This window comes from Trifolium pratense, linkage group LG1 (assembly GCF_020283565.1).
Source record: "Trifolium pratense cultivar HEN17-A07 linkage group LG1, ARS_RC_1.1, whole genome shotgun sequence".
Lineage (NCBI taxonomy): Eukaryota > Viridiplantae > Streptophyta > Magnoliopsida > Fabales > Fabaceae > Trifolium > Trifolium pratense.
Window position 1 is genome coordinate 2741517 of NC_060059.1, and position 19392 is coordinate 2760908.

Sequence of the window (19392 nt, forward strand, 5' to 3'; positions counted from 1 at the left end):
ACAACCTCCATTTTACAAACACATTTTTAGATCTTATAACACTTAATGTAGAATTTTGACATCATCTTATTATATTAGCTACCATCAACTAGCTTTTGTTTACTAGGAGCACCTCAAATGTAGGTAGTCAAGTTTCAAATTTAGACAAGATACATATATATATAGTGCAAGGCTGAGCAACTTGTAATAAAGTGTAGATAACCTCCATTAATTACAAACACATTTTTAGATCTTATAACACTTAATGTAGAATTTTGACATCATCTTATTATATTGGCTACCATCAACTAGGTTTTGTTTACTAGGAGCACCTCAAATGTAGGTAGTCAAGTTTTAAATTTCGACACACGCATGTTTATATCTCCTCCGATCGTTTTTATAAAAAACATTTTGAAAAAAAAACACACGGACTAGAAAAATATATTGTACATAATTATTTTTATTTAATATTCTTATAAATTTAAATTTATTTTATGTATACTCTTATTTAATTACTCTTAATTCAACTAACTTACTTATTTTTAAATTCTCTCTTATAATAAATAAGGGTATAAGTGTTGGTCAAAATTTCTTATAAAAAAAATCAATTTTTTTCCCAAAATATTCCTTATAAAAAGGACCCGAGGCAGTAATTCGGAGTTAGATTGAATGTGGTCAACACTTCATACAATCTTGTAGTCAGAATAAATCTTGTCTTTCCAACCATGATCGAGCAGTTCAAATTATTTTAAGAACTATTCTTTCATTTAAAATGCTTTAAATTTGGATGATATAAATTGTAAAACAACACGGTTTCACACGTTTGTATTGTAGCCTTTAGATCTTTTATTGAATGATATACTCCCTTCGTCCCAAAATATAAGCAAAAATGAGTCAAATAGACTTGATGTATTTGATTAAAGATTTGGATCAAATATATTAACTTTTATTGACCAATTTTTACTTATATTTTGGGACGGAGGGAGGAGGGAGTAAATTATAAGTGTTAAATAATCATCTTATAACATAAATTAATCCAATGGTTGATAATGAAGACTGTTGTTTTTTACAGCACCAAATTCATTTCCCTAAAGTCAAAACAAGAATTATAAGCTTCCAAACACCTATAGCTAGCTAGGATATATGTTCATACAATAGGTATGTACATAAAAAAAAATCAAAAGTAAAAACATGTCCCTTTACTCATTATATGCACACTTCATGTGTGTTGTAGTTGCCTTGTCAAAAAGGACATTTTCATGTTTATGACATGAAGGATATTTGAATGCATATGATATCGCTCAGGTGAGTATTTACAAAACTTTAGGGTTTGGGTCCCCCACCATTACGTGTTGTTGTTCATGATGAATTATTGTTTATGATGTTTGCGTGATTGACGTTGAAATCTATATTTTTCTATATTGGTTTTCTAGCTTTGAGAGAGATCTTTGCGAATCTTACTAACTCCAAGAGAGTGAGAGCTTTTTGTAGGTTTGTAATCTAATAATCTCCCACTTAAAAAGTATGATTAATTTATCATAATCATAATGGCTTATACCACCCGAGTCTATAATATTTTTAATTGTTTTGATTATACTACCTAGCCTTCGACTCAAATATATAAATAAAAAAGGTTTTAGGTTGGTTATAAATTATAATCATAATAAGTAATTTTTAATTAACCCTTATAACAAAAATATGTAATTTTTATTATCAAACAAATATAGTTTATATTAAAAACGTCTATTTTAAAAAGCATAGGCAACCATACCTAAGAAATAAAGTCATCTTACTTCTAAGTCTATATCACAACTCTTAATGCGACCCACCATGTCTCATGTGTGTTCAATTTAAACCCCACCCTTACATTAGTCAAATTTTCCATGTAGCGAAAACTTTTTTTTTTAATTCATTATAAAAAAAATAATAATTCCGAAAAAAAAAAGCATTTTAATTTGCCATGACACAAAATCACCTTTTTTTTACAGCTAAATATTATGTTCCTTTACAATTATTATTATAGACTAAGTGTATATATTCACCAATTCTTTTTTTTTGGTCAAGATATATTCACCAATTCTTTTCATTATAAAAGAGACATTTTATTAACATACTGAACGACTATTATAATATTTTGAAAAATATAGACCATATCATTAACATATAATAGACCATTAATTAATATTTATCTTCTATACATGACTAGAAGCTTTTTAAATTTGAATGGTTTAGTTTCATAACTATATTCCCGTAACTTATAGGAAGACAATCCCGTTTTATTTTCCTTTTGTGGGAACGTGTAAGTCATACGAAACATATATACGACAAATTTCATCATTCTGGAACTCCTTCTATATCTTGTATAAAGACAAAATTTGATTCAAATTCCCTATCATCAAAACAATCGACACAAACACATATAAATTTAAAATTAATTAGATAGATTGCGATTTGTGACTGAAACAATTACACGGTGCTCGAATTAATCTTGCTATTCTCCAATATGATACAGTATATAATATAAAAGTTTGTTATGCAATCATGCAATCAGCCAATTAATGATGTCTTGTATAGTTTCCGTAAGTTTAACTCAATTGGTAGAAACATCACATATATTATGCAGGAGCTGGAGTTTGAACCCGGGACACTTCACTTATTCACCTTTAAGGTGGATTTTCTAGCCATTAGACAACTAGACAAAAAAAATGATGTCTTGTATAATTTGTCATTTTTTTTCAAATGTAACGTGCTAGCTTCGTGATATAATTAATACTAACACTGCTTTATAAGTATAGTTTAATTGATAGCTACTAGTTATATTATTGGAAGAGTCAATATTCAAACTTCGGATTTTTTATTTCTCCATAATTAAAGTACGTGTACCGTAAGTTAGAAAGTGAAGGACAACAATCGAGTTAAACCAAGTCAGGGATTAAGTAACCAAAAATTACAAAAGAAACAAGGCTCAAAGGATTAGGTAATTAGGTACTTTTGGCAAGTTAGTCAAGTGATAGTAGAGTGTGTGTCAGACATACTAAATTGGGATGAATATGTTTCCACTCCCTATAACTATAAGTATTCAAAGTTTTGTTTTTAGTCCCAAAAAAATTTTCTTTGATTATTAGTCCCCAAAATTTTTCCGTTTCCATAATTGGTCCCTGCTATCAAATGCCACTAACGGAGCTTACATGACATGATGATGTGGCAAAAATTTATTGACTGGACGTGTCCAATAGCTTCCATGTGGCATAAATTAAGAAGAAAAAAAAAAGAAGGAAAGAAAGACGTCTTTCTCATAAGTGTTAATTAAATGATAAATGATACTAATGTGCAAAATAAAATATAAAAATATTTATTAAATTAATTGAAAAATCTACAACATGGAGAACAAACTCTCTCATTCTCATAAGTCATACTCCCTCCATCCCGAATTATAAGAGAAAATAAAAAAATCACACTTATTAAGAAAAAGTAAAACATGAGGATTTGAAATATATTTTTGTGGATTTTCCTTGGAATAAGTTGCATAGGAAGATGTAAAAACAATTTGTATTGGTTGTTGTTTATTGAGAAAATGGTAGAGAGAGAAAATTAAATGCAATTTGCATTTAATTTTATGATAATAAGGGAAAAACATTCTTGAAAATGATTTTCTCCCTTATAATTTGGGACAAAAAAAAGAGTTTTCTTCCCTTATAATTTGGGATGGAGGGAGTATCTCACAACACTTAGAGGCATATGACTGTTTGAATGTGCAGTATATGTGAAAATTATTATGAAACATCTATTCATTTCTTTTACCAATGAAGCTTAGCAAAGTAACTGTTGACTTAGCTCATACGCTCACTAATATATTGTTTCATACGAGAATGGATTCTCTCAATTTCCTCAATTCTTTCAATCTCTACCTTTTAATTCATTTTTTTCCTCTTTTTCTTTTCTCTATCCTCACAAATCAATGGCTCAAAATAAAATTTATCCTAAAGTTAATGGAGAGAATCCTCTCTCGTTTCATACTATTGATAGTATGATACTACATCACTTGCAAGTGTGTTCAAGATAGATAATAGTTGGAGTAGTCAATTGAAATATTTAATCTTAGCTTATATCCGATATAATTTTTTTCTTTTCTTTCTTAGTCTCTCTTCTTCTTCCTACATGTTTTTATTGTTTAATAAGTATTGACGTAGTTAGGTTTTGAGGTTCACTTTCTAGCTTATTCGTTACTTTTCTTTCTCTAGCTTCTTATAATCTTATCAACTTCATGAAAGACATTTGCCAAACCAATATCATTATCATGCCTAACATCACCAACCTCAACACACATTCAACATAAACCAAACACACCACTACCAACCATTTAACCTTAACCAAGACAAATACCATTTAACAACCCTACAATTCATCACAAGACTATCAGCAGTCCAAATAATACCATCACTCCCAACAATAGCAACACTATGAACACTACCACTAACAAGGAACATCCTAAGAAAGACATCTTTCTGAACACTACCATCACCAATATCACAATGAGGAAGTCAGTAAGGTAAGCAAAACTGAGATGAAGTTCTTACATACTCTATCAACGACATCCCTGATGACGACGACAACAACAAAAACAGTAACATTTCAACTGAAGCAATTACATCAATATAGAGCAAAATGGAGTAATCAATATCCATCTGACTCGTCTAAAATAAATAATATCAAGGCTTAAATGCAGTTTTGCTATTTATTTAATACTGATATTTTGTGCAGCAAGGCTGGATTGTTAAATGATAGAGGAAAAGGAAAGAAAATGCCGGTTACAAGAATGAACATATCATTAAAGTAATAAAAAATAAAAAATATATATGTTGAGGATGCTACAAGGGAATCGGAAAATTTGAGTCTCATTGGACAGTAAAAATATGGGAACAGAAAGAGACATATTCTGTATACCTTTGACTGCATCACAAACCAATGAACAAATTAACCAACTAGTTTACAACTTTGTCGAACCAAGCAAATGAAAACAATCTGGACATACACTACAACCGATATATCCGTGGGCTGCTATAAGTTTGACGCAATGAGCGACAGTCACTCAAGCATATTGTTCCAAGAGATAAGCAAAATGAAGCGTATTTTAAATCAACCTCTTATCAGAACCCGAGCCCGAACCCTTAAGATTAAGGTTGAACCATTTCTTTTTGCCTGATTTATCCTTTCCATCCGACCCTCCATCTTCCCCAGGGCTCTCACCTTTGGAATCATCACCAGAAATTTTACTAGAACTTCCGTTGCTTAAATTACTACCACTTGCACTAATACTGGATGGCTTAGCAATGGTGAAAGTAGAATGGATACCGTCCCTTTGTTTCAGAAGCTCGTCTACCTGGGTAGCCAGAAACATAACAGACAAATTACATCATCATATTATAATTGTAAGTGTAAAGACACTGAAGAGCAAAACACATTCAACGGTAATGCTGGGGTAACTTATAATAAAAGCTTCATTTATTTTCTATGTTCATTTTCAATAACAATTGATAAATTTTTTTACTTTGTTTCCTTTTCCTCTATTAAATTATACAGTAATAAGTGATTGCTACAGATTATCTGCCAGCCAAGTAAGCCAGGTGAAAAACTCTGCAACTGGTCTAGCTTGCCACAACTTAATGGAGCAGATGGGATGTTTTTCAACTGATTATCAGCTAAGCTGTGGGAAAAATTAATATTAAAAATAATGCAAATGTGTACATTTATAGATATGCATTTGTATTGATTCAAAAAAAGAAGATATGCATTTGTATTATAAGTTTATAACTGTAGCATGTGTTGAAAGAACATACAGACTGTTTTTCTTTTGCATATCTTTCTGTCACTTCCTGATAGCGTGCCAATGCCTGAAAAGTATTCAGAAAAACATTGCGTTAAGGACCACAAAACATACTTCAAACCATGAGCAAACAATAGAAAATAATTACCTTTCTATATTCTGATTCAAATTGGCGCAGCTCATTCCTCTTTCTTAAAATTTGAGCCTCAATGTCCTTAAGTTTTTGGGTGGTATCTTCATGTGATTTTGCACATACTGCTTCAATTGTATAGCTAGCAGTCTTAAAGAAGTTATCTCCTGAACAATATCAACTTGAATTAGTTCACATGAAAAAACATCCCTAGCAAGCAAAAGAATGATCAAACAAAATAAATTATTCAGACCATAAACAGCAAATATATGTGTGCCAGGCTTTAATTCCGAGACTTCGCAAGGTTGAAGACCTTCCAACCTTTTAAAGAAAGCCCCTTCAGGATCCTTGGCCATTGCTAACTGCACCACAACACTAAAAGTGACCACCGCTTTCCAAACAGCCAGCAAAAAAGGAAAAGAAACCAAATGAACATAATTTCCATACCGCATTCACAGTTGAATCCATTCTGTACACTTGAAAATGTAAGAAATACATTCCTGCAGATGTCACCTTGCCAGTTTTCTCACTATCTTCCTGTAAAGACAGTTACATAGAATACTAGCTAAATAAATACCCAATTGTAATTGCACAACTACTCAATCAATAAACTACTTGTGATTTTTGCAATCTATGAGCCAATTACGAATATCTTAAGAAGAATTAAGTGTATCTTAACACAATCCATCATGTCGCAAACCACACACAGCTCTCTCACCAAATTTTTGTGTTATGTCTTTCTCTAATTTGTGAGCCTAACAGCTAATTACTTTGCGTGATCCAGATGAAAGACACATTTCACAGGCTGTGAAGTTTGAAGGAATTTATTTTAATTTTTATCCAGATGAGAAAAACAGGAAACACAAGGCCAAAGGCATAGTAGCAGCCACCATAGCTTGAAATTTGTGTTGTCACACTTCCATATTTTTCGAAACAAAAATATAACCACATGCAAGGATGCTACATAATGCCCAGTGGTTATTAATATTATGCTACAAGTACAAGGGTTTAGGAGACAGGAGTGGAAGGAGGGGAGAACTTGAGTTATAAGTTGATGTATAACACTTTGATGATCTGGTATCCCCAATAGTTTGGTCCATCTGAACCACCTATGATATTAATCCTCATTTGATTTGACTGCAGAAGCATGATGGTTATGTGTTTTTTTCTATTACAGCTTCTATGTGATACAAACCCATATTTTCACCCATTGTCGTTGGAACCACTTACAACCTTAACCCACTCATGGTGGGTATAGCAATTTCAATATATTAACAACATTTTGGTAAAATAACAAGTCAAAGGGAGAGGTTGGTGTAAAAGTAGAAGCGCTAAACAATAAATATTACCTGCAAAGCCAAACCATAGCCACCATTTACATCTTGTTCGAAATAGAGCAACTGAAAAATCAGTGTTCAACATTACAATCTGATGCAATATTAACCGGAAGCAAAATTGCAACAGATGGACAGACAAAGACAGAGGAATCGTTCTAAAAAAGGCAACAGTAATACCTTGAATTTGCTTTGTGCAGTTGAAGTAACTCTTACTACAATCCCCGACTCAGCTTGCTGCTCATTGATTGTCACACCAAAAAAATGAGCACATTGCTTCTCTACCTGCAACACATTGCTACATAAGTGGAATAAGAACAAAAAGATACCAGGAAGATTACTTTATTGATTCATTCATCGTGAAGAAGGTAAGAACCTTTCCACTAACTGATGCTCCAATTGGAAGGGGTCTGACTGTAACTGTGCCATTCAAAGCTTCTTCAAGAACATTAGCTGAAATGGTAGTCTTGATAGGGACACCCAGCTTACTATTACCAATTACCAAATAAAGTAAGAAACAATGTAGAGCTAAATAACTTTGAAAATAATCAGTCATGCACTAAAATCCACACCTGAATAAAGCTGCAAACATCGTGTTCACAGTCCCAAGATTAGATAAATCAATTTCCATGTCCATGCTATCAGCATCAAGTGCCTGATATGCATAGGCAAAATAACTTAATGTTGCATATTAAGAGGAGAGTTGTATCAGAAAGAACATGAAATGATACGCAAATAAGCTTTCAAGGACCTAATAGTAACGACGATCAATAAATAAAAAATCATTTACATTAATGCAAGGAGCAGAGTACTCATGAAACTTAAATTTTCAAGAATATTCATGACATAATAGCAAAGGTACCAAAAGATAGACAGGAACAACAAAAGACGGTGCATATGTAAACATCAGTACCGAATCAAATGACCCAAATTTCAAGCTAACATACATAAACTCCAATTTTGGCTATATAAATATAATTTTAACGTGTAGATATGCAGTCCAGTCAAATTCCAAGTTGCAGGCAGGCAATATGAATGCATTAGCCCCTCTTTTCTGAGATGTATATGTTGAAAGCATAAGAAAAGCTTGCCGGTTCAATTATAGACCAGCATAGAAGTAAGATTTTAAAATGGCATACTCCCCAGGAAAAAAGGAAGGGAAAAAAGCACAATCTAGTAGTCAAGCAATGCATTTATCATCTGTTTGACCAGCTAGATAACTTAGTAGAATTTTCCTATGCCAGACCCCATAATTTTTGTTTTCATACTGTAGGAAAGGCTGGAACAGATAAACAGAAAGAAAAAAGATAAAGAAGATCTTTGAATTCATATGGGAAAGATATAAAGAAAGGCACCTCAAATCCTGCACTATCATACTGCCTTCTCTTCTCTGGGTCAGATAAGATACTATAAGAATATGCAACCTCTTTGAATAATTCTGAAGCTTCAGGATTGCTGGCATTTTTGTCAGGGTGATACCTGTCATTTGAATAAAGATCAGTGTTATCAATCCCGGATAGCACAGTGTAGTGACTAATTACCAACCAGGGACGGATTTAGGCAGGGCAGAGGCAAGTAGGGGCTTGGGCCCCTCCCTCCCATTCATTACCTTTCTAAACAAACATAAAACTAATAATAAATATATATCACATATGTGTAGTTTTATTGATCAAAATGAATATATGCAGTGAGATTTCCATTCGATGTGAAATGTTCTTAAGCTTTGTTTATATCTTTTTAATAACAAATGAATGTTAAATCCATGATTTTTTTAAAAAGAATGTTAAAGCCACTAGTATATATTGAATATATTTAACTATTATAATATTTTAATCACGTGATTGAACTCGGTTAATAAGTTTTTACTGGGAAGAATTTGAAAGAAATCGAGTTTGATTTTTTTGAAGGAGTGATTTTTTTGCTAGACTTTACTTATCTTCCTGCGAAATTCAGTATTAGCAACCCCCCTTCTCTTATGAACCGAAAGGTTAACAAAATACTTTTATTATATTTTATTTAACATTTAATATTAGATTTTGTGGCCCCCCCGTCACTTAAATTTCTGGATCCATCCCTGTGACCAACCCCAAAAAACTCTGTATCGAGATAGCGGCTATTTTGAAATTCTTATACAGTTCATACAATTTATACTATATACATTAAAACATCACAAGTAGCTATGACTAATCAGTGAGATGGTGAAAAATGACAGCCGGAGTGAGACAAAGTGAGAGTGGATAAGCACAAATACTATTCTGGTGTTCTTTAATTGCAAATTCCTAGATTACTCCAAGCAAAAAAACCCTAGCCTCTCAATTTTAAGTGCATTTTTTAAACTCAACCTATGGTGCAGCTATTGGAAAAAACTCAAGCCCGACATAGAACAAAGATTAGGCCTAAATTGAGTTTATAAAAAGTTGTACTGTATCTTTAACCTTATAAACTGGTTTTGTAAGGCTGAGTTAGGCTCAATATAAAAACCTAATAACCGCACTATAGCAGCTAAGACATCCGCTTTTTTGCATGCTACCGCGGCTACACTAAACTGCTCAATATAAAAAGACTTGTTTGGTAAACATTTTTCAAAAAGAGCTTATAGCTTATTTTACTGGCTTATAGCTTACTTTTCAAACGTTATTTCAAGTAGCTTATCATTTTTTCTTCCAATTTTACCCCTGCCATCTTACTTGAAAAAATTAAATATTAAACATATCTTTTTTGTGTTATTTCATACTTATAAGCTAGTTTTGTAACCAAAAAAATACTTATAAGCTAGTTCAACCGCTAATTTTACCAAACACTACAAATTCAATCAGCTAGCTTATTCGCTATAAGCTCATCCGCAATAAGCTAGCTTATCAGCTATCCTCTATTTTTTACCAAACAGATCCAAAGTGAGAGTGGATAAACCCAAAAACTATTCGGGTGTTCTTTAATTGCAAATTCCTAGATTACTCCAAGCAAAAATACCCTAACCTCTCAACTTTAGGGGCTAGTTTGAAACTCAGTCTGAGGTGCAGCTATTTGAAAAAACTCAAGTCCCACATAGAACAAAGATAAGGCATAAAATGAGTTTATAAAGAGTGATACGGTATCAATCAACTTACTAGCCGGTTTTGTAAGGATGAGTTAGGCTCAATATAAAACCCTAATAACAGCGCTATAGCAGCACCGGCCTCCCGTTTTTTACATGCTACGGCTGCTACACTAAACTGCCCCGCTATATAGCCAAATTTACAAGATTGACAGAGATATGAAACAAAAGTCCACTTATGTTTATTGTCATTTTTACACAGAAAACCACCAAATAAACTCCTTGATCCCACAACACCAAAACTGGCAACAATATAGGTTATCCACAATTGTACTATCTCACTTAATAAGACTATTGTATCGTTTAACATAGTAAATCACTGGAATACAAAAATAAAAATACCCAATGAAAAATTCAAAGTAAAAATAAAGATATAAAGCGAAATTCGATTAAAGAGGAAACTGACTTGAGAGCAAGCTTTCTGTAAGCGGTTTTAATTTCCTGATCGGTTGATTCCTTTGAAACGGACAATACTTCATAAGGATCACGTCGATTTGCTGGTGTAGAGGTTCCTTCCATTTTTGAACCCATTTACTACCAGCACCTCTTTTTCTGAATTCGAACAAGGAGAAGCTCAAAATTAGGGGAAGTAAAAAAGAATCGATCTTTTTGGGGTTTTCGGAGAGTACTATAATAGCATGACCTAAGTGGTTTAATAATGGAATTTAAAAAGGGAAAAAGAAATTGGAGATGATGGGGGGCACGTGATTCAAAGTAGCATTGGATCGGTAACGTTGGAATGAGAAAAAGATGAGAATTTGGATCTGAAATTGGTCAATTGAAGAGAATGAAACACAGAGTCAGGTTGCTTCTGTAATGTCGTACGACACGACTCTCAGACGAGGTCGAGGGTTTTTTTTGTTTTGTTTTAATTTTGTTATTTATTTATTGAAAATATTCAATGGCCATCCCAATACTGATTCGACCATTTTTTATGTAAATATTAGTATTTTATTTTATTTTTTGACAATATTTTATTTTATAAAAATAGTATCTTGTGAAACTTTTTTTTGAAGCATAGTAGTATCTTATAAAACTTATAAAATGAATAGTTGTTCAAATTTATAATTTGTCCTTTTAATAAACTTTAATTAAGAATGCTATGATTAAAAGTGTCCAACAAAATATATATTTTATTTTCTCAAATTTTAAATTTGAAAATTTTCACTCTCCCTCTCATTTTGTCTCTTTTTTATTTTATTTTTTTAACTTTCATTAGCTTCTTTTCAGTTCAGCTAGACTATTAACACACATTTTCCTTTAATCAAAAAATTTACAGCATCAATTATTTTCATTTATTTATTGATGAAGTACTAAAAAAGTAAATCAACTTTACCTTCTTTTTCGGCATACGTTTCTCTTGTTTTCTTTTATTTTTCTCTCTTTCGCGCTTTCTCATCATTTATTTGTAAATATGAATGGAGGAAGGTATGGTGATGCAAACCATAATATAAATAACGTGTTCTGTAATAAACAACTTCAACTCTGACTCCAAAGCCACCATTAGTGAATTTTTTTTATCTCACTTTAAATGTTCAACACAAAAGTTTAGTTCTAGGACATTTTAAACGATTCGCATCTTCCTCATTTCTTTAACTTTGCACATTTTAAATATACACTTTTTTTCTTATTAGAATGTTCAATTTCTTATCATCTTGTAGTTATTTTCACATGGAGCATTCAAACAATACATAATTTCTCGCATTACACTCTCAACATACTAAAATACTCGTTGTGCAAATTATTAGTCACTTTCATAATTACATATTTATTTTTTTAAATAAACAATTTCTTATATTAATTAATAGTAAAAGAAAATATTAATCTTGAATAATTTCTTAAAACTTTGATATTATTTTATAATAATATTTTTAATACATTTAACACAAAAAATATAAAAAATAATATCAGAAAATATATTTATAGTAAGTACTACTTGTTTAGTTTCCGTTCACTCTTTAGCTCACCGTTTTGAGCTCATTCATTCGTCAATGGCAGCAGCAACTCACAGACTCGCTTTGATCATCCAAAATCCTTCAAACCATAGCGAATTTCTTCTCGTCAAGCAGTCCCCTCCTTCCAAATTCAACGATGAAGAATACGACTCTTTCGTTGACTCCGATCTCTGGGACTTGCCTTCAGTGCACTTGAACCCACTCCAATCACAATCGGAACCACCATTTGAGCTAGACATTTCGTCCTTACATTCCGACGAGTTCAATTTCAGCGAATTCGATATCCGTTCTGCTCTCCACGAGGTAGTGTTCTTGAATTTTTGTGTGATTTGAATTCTTATGCTTCTGTAGTGATGAATTTGTTGTTAAATGGTTTTTCAATTAGGTGTTTGGACAATTAGGGTTTGAGATGGTTGAAATAGGAGAATGGAAGTTTCATATGTATGTTAAGGAAGCTGCGTTCGGTCCTGGTTTGCCTGTTAACACTGTTTTCATTGTTGGGAAGCTAGTTGATGAGACCAAGGAATTTTCAGGTTTGCTTGTTTTTCAAGTTTGTCGTAGTTGATAATGATATTGCTTGCTATTGTTTTATTTGTAGAAATATATGAATGAATTGGGATATGTTCTAGGGATATGTTCTAGAAATGTGTATGCATTGGGAAGCTCTAGTGTATTTGTGATTATAATCGTAAGAACTAAAAATAACTGCAAAAATGAACACAAACGAGAGAAATAGGGCCTGTTTGTTTGAGATTTAAAAAAAAATGATTTTTTTTGAAAAAAATCATTTTCAAAAAAATCTAAAGCTATTTTCTGTTTGTTTACAATCATAAAAATCTATGTTTTTAAGATGATGAGTGATAAAAAAATGGATTTTGAAAAAAGTTATTGAAAATAGATTCTCATTTTGATGAAAAAAATGATTTTTTTACTAAAATTATTTTTGAAAAAATCTGAAACAAACGCAAGTAAGATAAAAAAAATGGATTTTTTTTTGGAAAAAATAGATTTTTTTGATGAAAAATCTGAAACAAACAAGCCCATACTTTCTAGCATTGTTGATCTACGCTTTCCTTCTCATTAGGATTTGTAAAATTTAATAGCATACACGTCAAAAATGTACTTTATTAATTCAAGAAGCTATATCTCTATGTACAGATTCATATCAATGGATGTCCATTCAAAGCTGTCTTAACTGGCTTGTGGAAGTGATTCCACATGGTGATCGTGTTGGACCGTTGGCAGTTGCTGGTCTTGTAAATGACTCGTCTGCCTCTGCAAACTGGAAAGTCCCTCCAGCCATCAACTACCAGGTTTGCTTTTTTACAATTTGCACTGTTTCAGTGGTTGGATATATTTATTGGGAATTGCAATTTCAGAAATAAATCTGGAAGTAGTGATAGTGATATAGGAGAAGCTTTGGTTTTCAAAATGAGAACAAGAATTTTAAATGACCTGTAAACAACTTATTTTTAGTGGAGATTCTGTGAGATCGTATTAAAGTAAATCTCATGAAGACTAACAATTTACATCGGCATTAATTATCCAATCCTTATCATGTCTTTTATTCAAAATGGTTATCGGATGCCCTCAGCATTCCATGTACAATTCCCCAGAAAAAAGAAGAGAAAATTGTCATTTTTTTTATTTCGTTTAGTGTTAATGCAAAGGCTCTAATGTTGAGATTTTGCATATGGATGGTTACTAGATTTTCACTGCTCTCCTATATGTATTCACTGGTGAATGTGCTAATTCGCTTTATTGACTGCTTCTGGGTTAAAAGGATTAGATCGTCCTCCAGATCAGCAAGATGCTGCTACATAAAAGTTACATCTTCAATTTATTTGTTCATATTCAGATATTATAGCTCTAGTTCAATATTCATGCTCGTGGAAAGGAGATAGAGGAAGCTTTTTTATTTTTCATAATCATTACGTATTTATGTTAATAATCTGTTACAGATGGAAGGTTTATTTTCATTTTCAGGAGTACCCGACTGGTGTTATACTTATTCCTATGGGAAGTAGGACAGCAAAACCTTTTTCTACAACAAACTTGGTGGTGTTTGCACCTGAGAATGTTCCAAATGCTTCCGAGGATAATAAACTTATTGCTTGTGGAGATGCCCTAATAGTTGATCCAGGATGTCTGTCAGAATTCCATGGAGAGGTTGTACTTCCGCATAACATGCAAACTTGTGCACTTAGAACCATATCATTTTAGCCTTCAAATAATCTTTTATCTTTCTGTTTTCCGTTCCTTGATCATGAGGTACATTTCATTTCATTTTCATACTTCATACTAGATCATACTGGCATTACTGATTGACAGCAATAGCTAGTCCTATTTGTTTGAATTTAAGGTCTAATTTTTTTCTGCTCAAATTTGTGTTGCGTGACTCCTCCGGAATTTACATGAAAATATGCTTTTTGATGTTTCATTCTACCATCCTGCCATATCTTATTTTCTATTAGTGGAGAATTTCCACATTTTCTTCTTTTTGGAATTTGTTTTTTTTCAACTACACCTTAGCATGTTACTCTGTAATTATCAGCTAAAGAAAGTTGTTACTGCTTTGCCAAGAAGACTAGTGGTCTTTGTCACCCATCATCACCGAGACCATGTAGATGGTAAGTCTTTGCTAAAAAATTAGTAAGTTTGTGTTCTTTTATAATCTGGTTGTGCTATGAGTATAGGCGATAATGGTGAGTTAGTCATCACAAATAACCCTTACTTTGTTTTCTGCTTTCAAGTGTATTTCATGAATTATCATGTTTTCTCCTATCCTGGCAAAAACTGTTGTCTGTGGTGGATACACTCTTGTACTTGAAAACTTTTATAGTTAAAATGTATTTAATTTTATAAAATAAATTGTGAGTAATATAGTATTGTTGATTCTAGTGTATTTTCACCTTTTTAATGACAGGTCTCTCAGTTATACAAAAGTGCAATCCTGATGCTATTTTGCTTGCGCATGAGAATACCATGCGACGCATAAGTAAAGGTTATAATGTTCTTTTCCTGATGCTATTTTGCAAACACGTGTTTTCCTTTTAGTTTTGTATCAATTCAACAAGGAGAAATAATTCTCTTCCAAGGTTTCCTCTCACAACACAAAGCTTTCACTCAGTTCTGACATATAAATTTCCAAATGCATCAATTTTATCTTGCTCCTGCTATTATAACCCATGTACCGTGTTCGTAACTACCCATCTCTTTGCTTGATTATTACTGTAACTAACCAAACAGAAACCGAGCTGTCTAACTAACTTAAACCCTATTCCCATATCTTGGTCCTATTGAAAATAAAGTAAAAAAAAACTAAGCAACTAGAAACTGAAGTACATACATCCATGGTAAAATAACATTTTCTGTATGAATATTCCAGATTGACTGTAATTGAATTATCTTTCGTCTTGTTTGTCTGTCACTTTCACACATTTTTCAGGCTTATATGTAGTACTACTATAGAGATTCTATTCTACTAATGTATATAGGAGATATTCACAATTAAATTGACCCATCCCATATATGAATATCTGACATACAATACAACCTTTGGGTATTTGTCGTTAAATATCACTTGAAAATAAAATAATAAGAGAGGAGTGTGATATTTCACTTCCTTTTGCTTTTAAAAGTAAGTTTAACTTTAATACACAAGAAAGCTTGGATGCACAATTCTATGCTGCTATATTGGTCTTTCTGACTTGTATTTTTTCAGATTAGCTTTTAAATTTTCTTCTCGATTTTTAAACTCTGACCTGAAATAATTTCACCATGCCAATAACCTGATATTGAGATTTTCTATGATTACAGATGATTGGTCACTCGGCTATACCTCAGTTACCGGAGATGAAGACATATACGTTGGTGGTCAGAAATTGAAAGTTATTTTTGCACCGGTATTTCCCACATGTATAATCCTTCTTTTAAAGATTATATCACATTATAATCTATCATCTTTTTTTTTTTGTTTTTTGATAGAGTATAGTCTATCATCTTTCATGTACTGTGTGTAGTTGGGTTGTAATAACTTCAATTTCTTGACCTTGGCTCCATAATATCCATTTGAAAATTCTGTGTATGACCAGGATAATGACATATCTACTTCTCTTTTTTGACATTGCCTTATAGGATGGAAAACTTTCACAAAGTATATGTTAAAATTTCCAGAAAAGAAAAAAAAAATCATTGATGCGTCTTATTTTAATACACTAAGCTTTGGTTGAATTGGTTCTTCACACGGCAAGTATCTTCTCGAGACAATGAACCTGTGCTTTAACCATGCTTCAAATACAGTGCTTTTGCATGAAGATTGTCTTGAAACAATGAACCTGTGCTTTATCCATGACTATCACCTAGTAATTCTTTTAAGTTTGAATTGATTCTTGACAAAATAACCGATTACATACTACTTCTTAACTGAGTTTGTATTGGAATCATAAGTGTGGCTAGAAAATTATAAATTTGGTTTTCTTTAGGGTTTGAACTCTTAATTCTTTTAAGTTTGAATTGATTCTTGACAAAATAAAAGAACTATCTCAAACCATATTAAACTCTACTTGAATTCTTAACTAAGTTTGTATTCGAATCTAAGTATAGTGAGAAAATTATAAAATTGATTTTGTTTTATGCTGAAGATTTTTTGTTTTTGTTTCAGGGACATACAGATGGCCATATGGCATTGCTTCATGTGAATACACATTCCTTAATTGTAGGTGATCATTGTGTCGGGTAAGATTCCATTCAATATATACATGGCCACATTAAGCAAAATGGACACATTATATGTTCATACATGAAGCAAGGAGCAATTCTTCTTATCACATATTGTCACATACATACATATAAAGTCCTCTTTCTGTTCCAATATTTTCTTAGACCTACATAATTTTCAACGCTCTTGTCTTAATACTCCTCTTTACTAACATATTAATTCATTTTGCTCCAGTCAGGGGAGTGCTGTCTTGGACATAACTTCTGGTGGAAATATGTCTGTAAGTGCAAAAAGAATGGTGCATTATCTGCGACTTAGAGAATAAAGTGCATTTGACGTCAGAACAACCATTAATAAAGGAAAATATTAATAAAGCACTATATTCAATGTCCTTTTGCCTAATATTATTGTCATATACAGGAATACTTCAAAACCACATACAAATTTCTGGAGCTTTCACCACATGCTTTGATACCTATGCATGGGAGAGTTAATGTCTGGCCAAAGCAGATGTTGTGCGGATATCTAAAGTATTAACCCATCAATGACTTCCTTTTTTTTTTGTTGACGCATCAATGACTTCCTTAGACAGTACAAAGTTAGTCGTTGTAGTTGATATTTTATTTCAGTGTCACCAGTTGTGAGGATGGTTATAATTATTTTCAGGAATCGTAGGAGTAGAGAAGCTAATATCTTAAAAGCTATTGAAGGTGGAGCTAAAACATTGTTTGACATTGTTGCATATGTATATTCTGATGTTGACCGGCGTGCTTGGATTTCTGCATCATCAAATGTGAGGCTCCATGTGGATCATCTGGCCCAGCAACATAAATTACCAAAGGTAAATAACTAATAGGAAAATGCTTAACATGTGCTAAAAGTCGTGCATTCAATTTAATAAAAGTTTGAAAATTGTTTTTCTCAATATCGACAATGTTGTTCAGCGAGCATATTTGAATTAGTGACATACTAACATTCCAAATTCAATGAAACTTGTACAATTTCTTTGAGAATGTGCAGGATTTCTCTCTAGAAACTTTCAATTCCAGTTTGGTTGACAGCTTGCGTAAATTATAGATGTGTACAGCAGCACTGGCTGGCTCACTGACTACCCCCTTCAAATGACATTTTATATAAGAAAATTTGCAGCTCTATCCTCAAAGTCCATTGTTTGCACTGAAATGGTCCTGTATAACAGGAACTGCATGCAATAGTTGTGTAAAGTATATAGCTTGTAGAGAGGAATTGCTTGTGAGATTATATGTTATCTTGTCGAAACTGACTGAACATGCTACATCTACCTTAGGATTTTTCAATCCAGAATTTCAAAAAGACTTGTGGGCTGCATTTTCTATCGCGATGGATATGGGCTTACACTAGTTGCAGCTTACGTCCAAGGAAATCTTCATTTCTTATCGCTGGTGTTTTGGTTGGCATTGCTGTATTGGTGCATTATACGCCCAAAACCAAATTCAGGAAATAGACATGTTGCCTATCTGAGTAATGGAGCTTTATGTAACATGATATGATGTTACCGGAAGTGTACTTAGAATCTTTAGAGGTGCTTGAACTGTTTCTTAACGAGTTTGTTATTAATATACTTAAAAATAGTTTTAATATGACTATATGGATTTGTATTTCATGATCGCCGAATAACTTCTGGTGGGCATTCCAACTCTGACAAAGTCTAGGCTAGACACACTCAATTTTCCTTATAGCAGCGTTGCGTTATTTATGCTCTATCCAATAACCAATGCTATGTTTAGTAATGAAATGGGAGAAAGAGTTTGGAGGGAGAAATTGGGATGAGGGGATGAAAATAACTAGTTTGGTATAAGAAGACTGGAGAGAAACAGGGAAAGATAATATTAAAAAAAAAAATGCAGGATCGACACAATTTGATCTTTCCAATTTTTCAAAGGAAGTGGGGGGAGAGTTGTACTTAATGTCTCCAAAGGGACTTTGCATGAGACATAGGACAGATGACAGATAGTGGAGATGCAAGTCTTGTGATGATATGGAAGGGTCTGACTACCAGAAAAATTTGAGCTCTGGCAAGTGGTGTGGCCTGCTGGCCTATGGGTGGTGGTGGTTGGATGACACGGAAGCGACATCGTACATGGTGGTCAACATTGTTGCATGAAGGAGCAAAAACCACACTCACTTCTAGCAGGACCACTCCCCACTGGGTTCTCTGTTTTCATATTTCTTAATCTTTTGTTGTGGCTTTGATCTGGTGCAAGCTTTGGAAAATGATGGAGATGCTATTTTCCTTTTACCTGTTGTTGTTGATCAGTTATAAATTTGTTTTCTTAAAATAAAAAGTAAAAAAAAAGAGTTTTTATTCAATACTTTT

The 19392-nt window shown here is 32.6% G+C and overlaps 2 protein-coding genes across 3 annotated transcripts; one reads left to right on the plus strand and one right to left on the minus strand.

Moving 5' to 3' along the window:
• Positions 1-4787: 4787 nt before the first annotated feature.
• Positions 4788-11284, minus strand: LOC123901008 (chaperone protein dnaJ 15). Its single transcript, XM_045951569.1, has 11 exons — positions 10768-11284; positions 8623-8746; positions 7840-7922; positions 7644-7755; positions 7448-7552; positions 7283-7333; positions 6381-6470; positions 6187-6295; positions 5952-6100; positions 5817-5870; positions 4788-5359 (listed from the first exon to the last, which is right to left on the minus strand). Exons 1-11 carry the CDS (start codon positions 10890-10892, stop codon positions 5111-5113), a joined length of 1251 nt encoding a protein of 416 aa, XP_045807525.1. The 5' UTR covers positions 10893-11284; the 3' UTR covers positions 4788-5110.
• A 989-nt stretch (positions 11285-12273) lies between these two features.
• LOC123901024 lies at positions 12274-18661 on the plus strand. 2 transcript variants are annotated; one of them, XM_045951570.1, is made up of 12 exons: positions 12274-12619; positions 12702-12849; positions 13475-13629; positions 14303-14485; positions 14871-14946; positions 15243-15320; positions 16136-16221; positions 16980-17053; positions 17271-17316; positions 17457-17566; positions 17703-17877; positions 18343-18661. In XM_045951570.1, exons 1-12 carry the CDS (start codon positions 12353-12355, stop codon positions 18517-18519), a joined length of 1575 nt encoding a protein of 524 aa, XP_045807526.1. In that variant the 5' UTR covers positions 12274-12352; the 3' UTR covers positions 18520-18661. The 2 variants fall into 2 exon arrangements, with proteins under 2 accessions (XP_045807526.1, XP_045807527.1); XM_045951571.1 differs by having other exon boundaries at positions 12290-12619; positions 18057-18661.
• The last annotated feature ends 731 nt before the right edge of the window (positions 18662-19392 follow it).

Excerpts from the sequence above, each read along its gene's own strand:
- LOC123901008 (XM_045951569.1), bottom strand. The coding sequence starts at position 10,892 with ATGGGTTCAAAAATGGAAGGAACCTCTACACCAGCAAATCGACGTGAT. Across the intron at positions 6,101-6,186 it reads ACATATATTTGCTGTTTATG|GAGATAACTTCTTTAAGACT; the intron begins GTCTGAATAATT and ends GATATTGTTCAG. Across the intron at positions 5,871-5,951 it reads TTGAATCAGAATATAGAAAG|GCATTGGCACGCTATCAGGA; the intron begins GTAATTATTTTC and ends AATACTTTTCAG.
- LOC123901024 (XM_045951570.1), top strand. The coding sequence starts at position 12,353 with ATGGCAGCAGCAACTCACAGACTCGCTTTGATCATCCAAAATCCTTCA. Across the intron at positions 16,222-16,979 it reads TGAAAGTTATTTTTGCACCG|GGACATACAGATGGCCATAT; the intron begins GTATTTCCCACA and ends TTTTTGTTTCAG. Across the intron at positions 17,054-17,270 it reads GTAGGTGATCATTGTGTCGG|TCAGGGGAGTGCTGTCTTGG; the intron begins GTAAGATTCCAT and ends ATTTTGCTCCAG.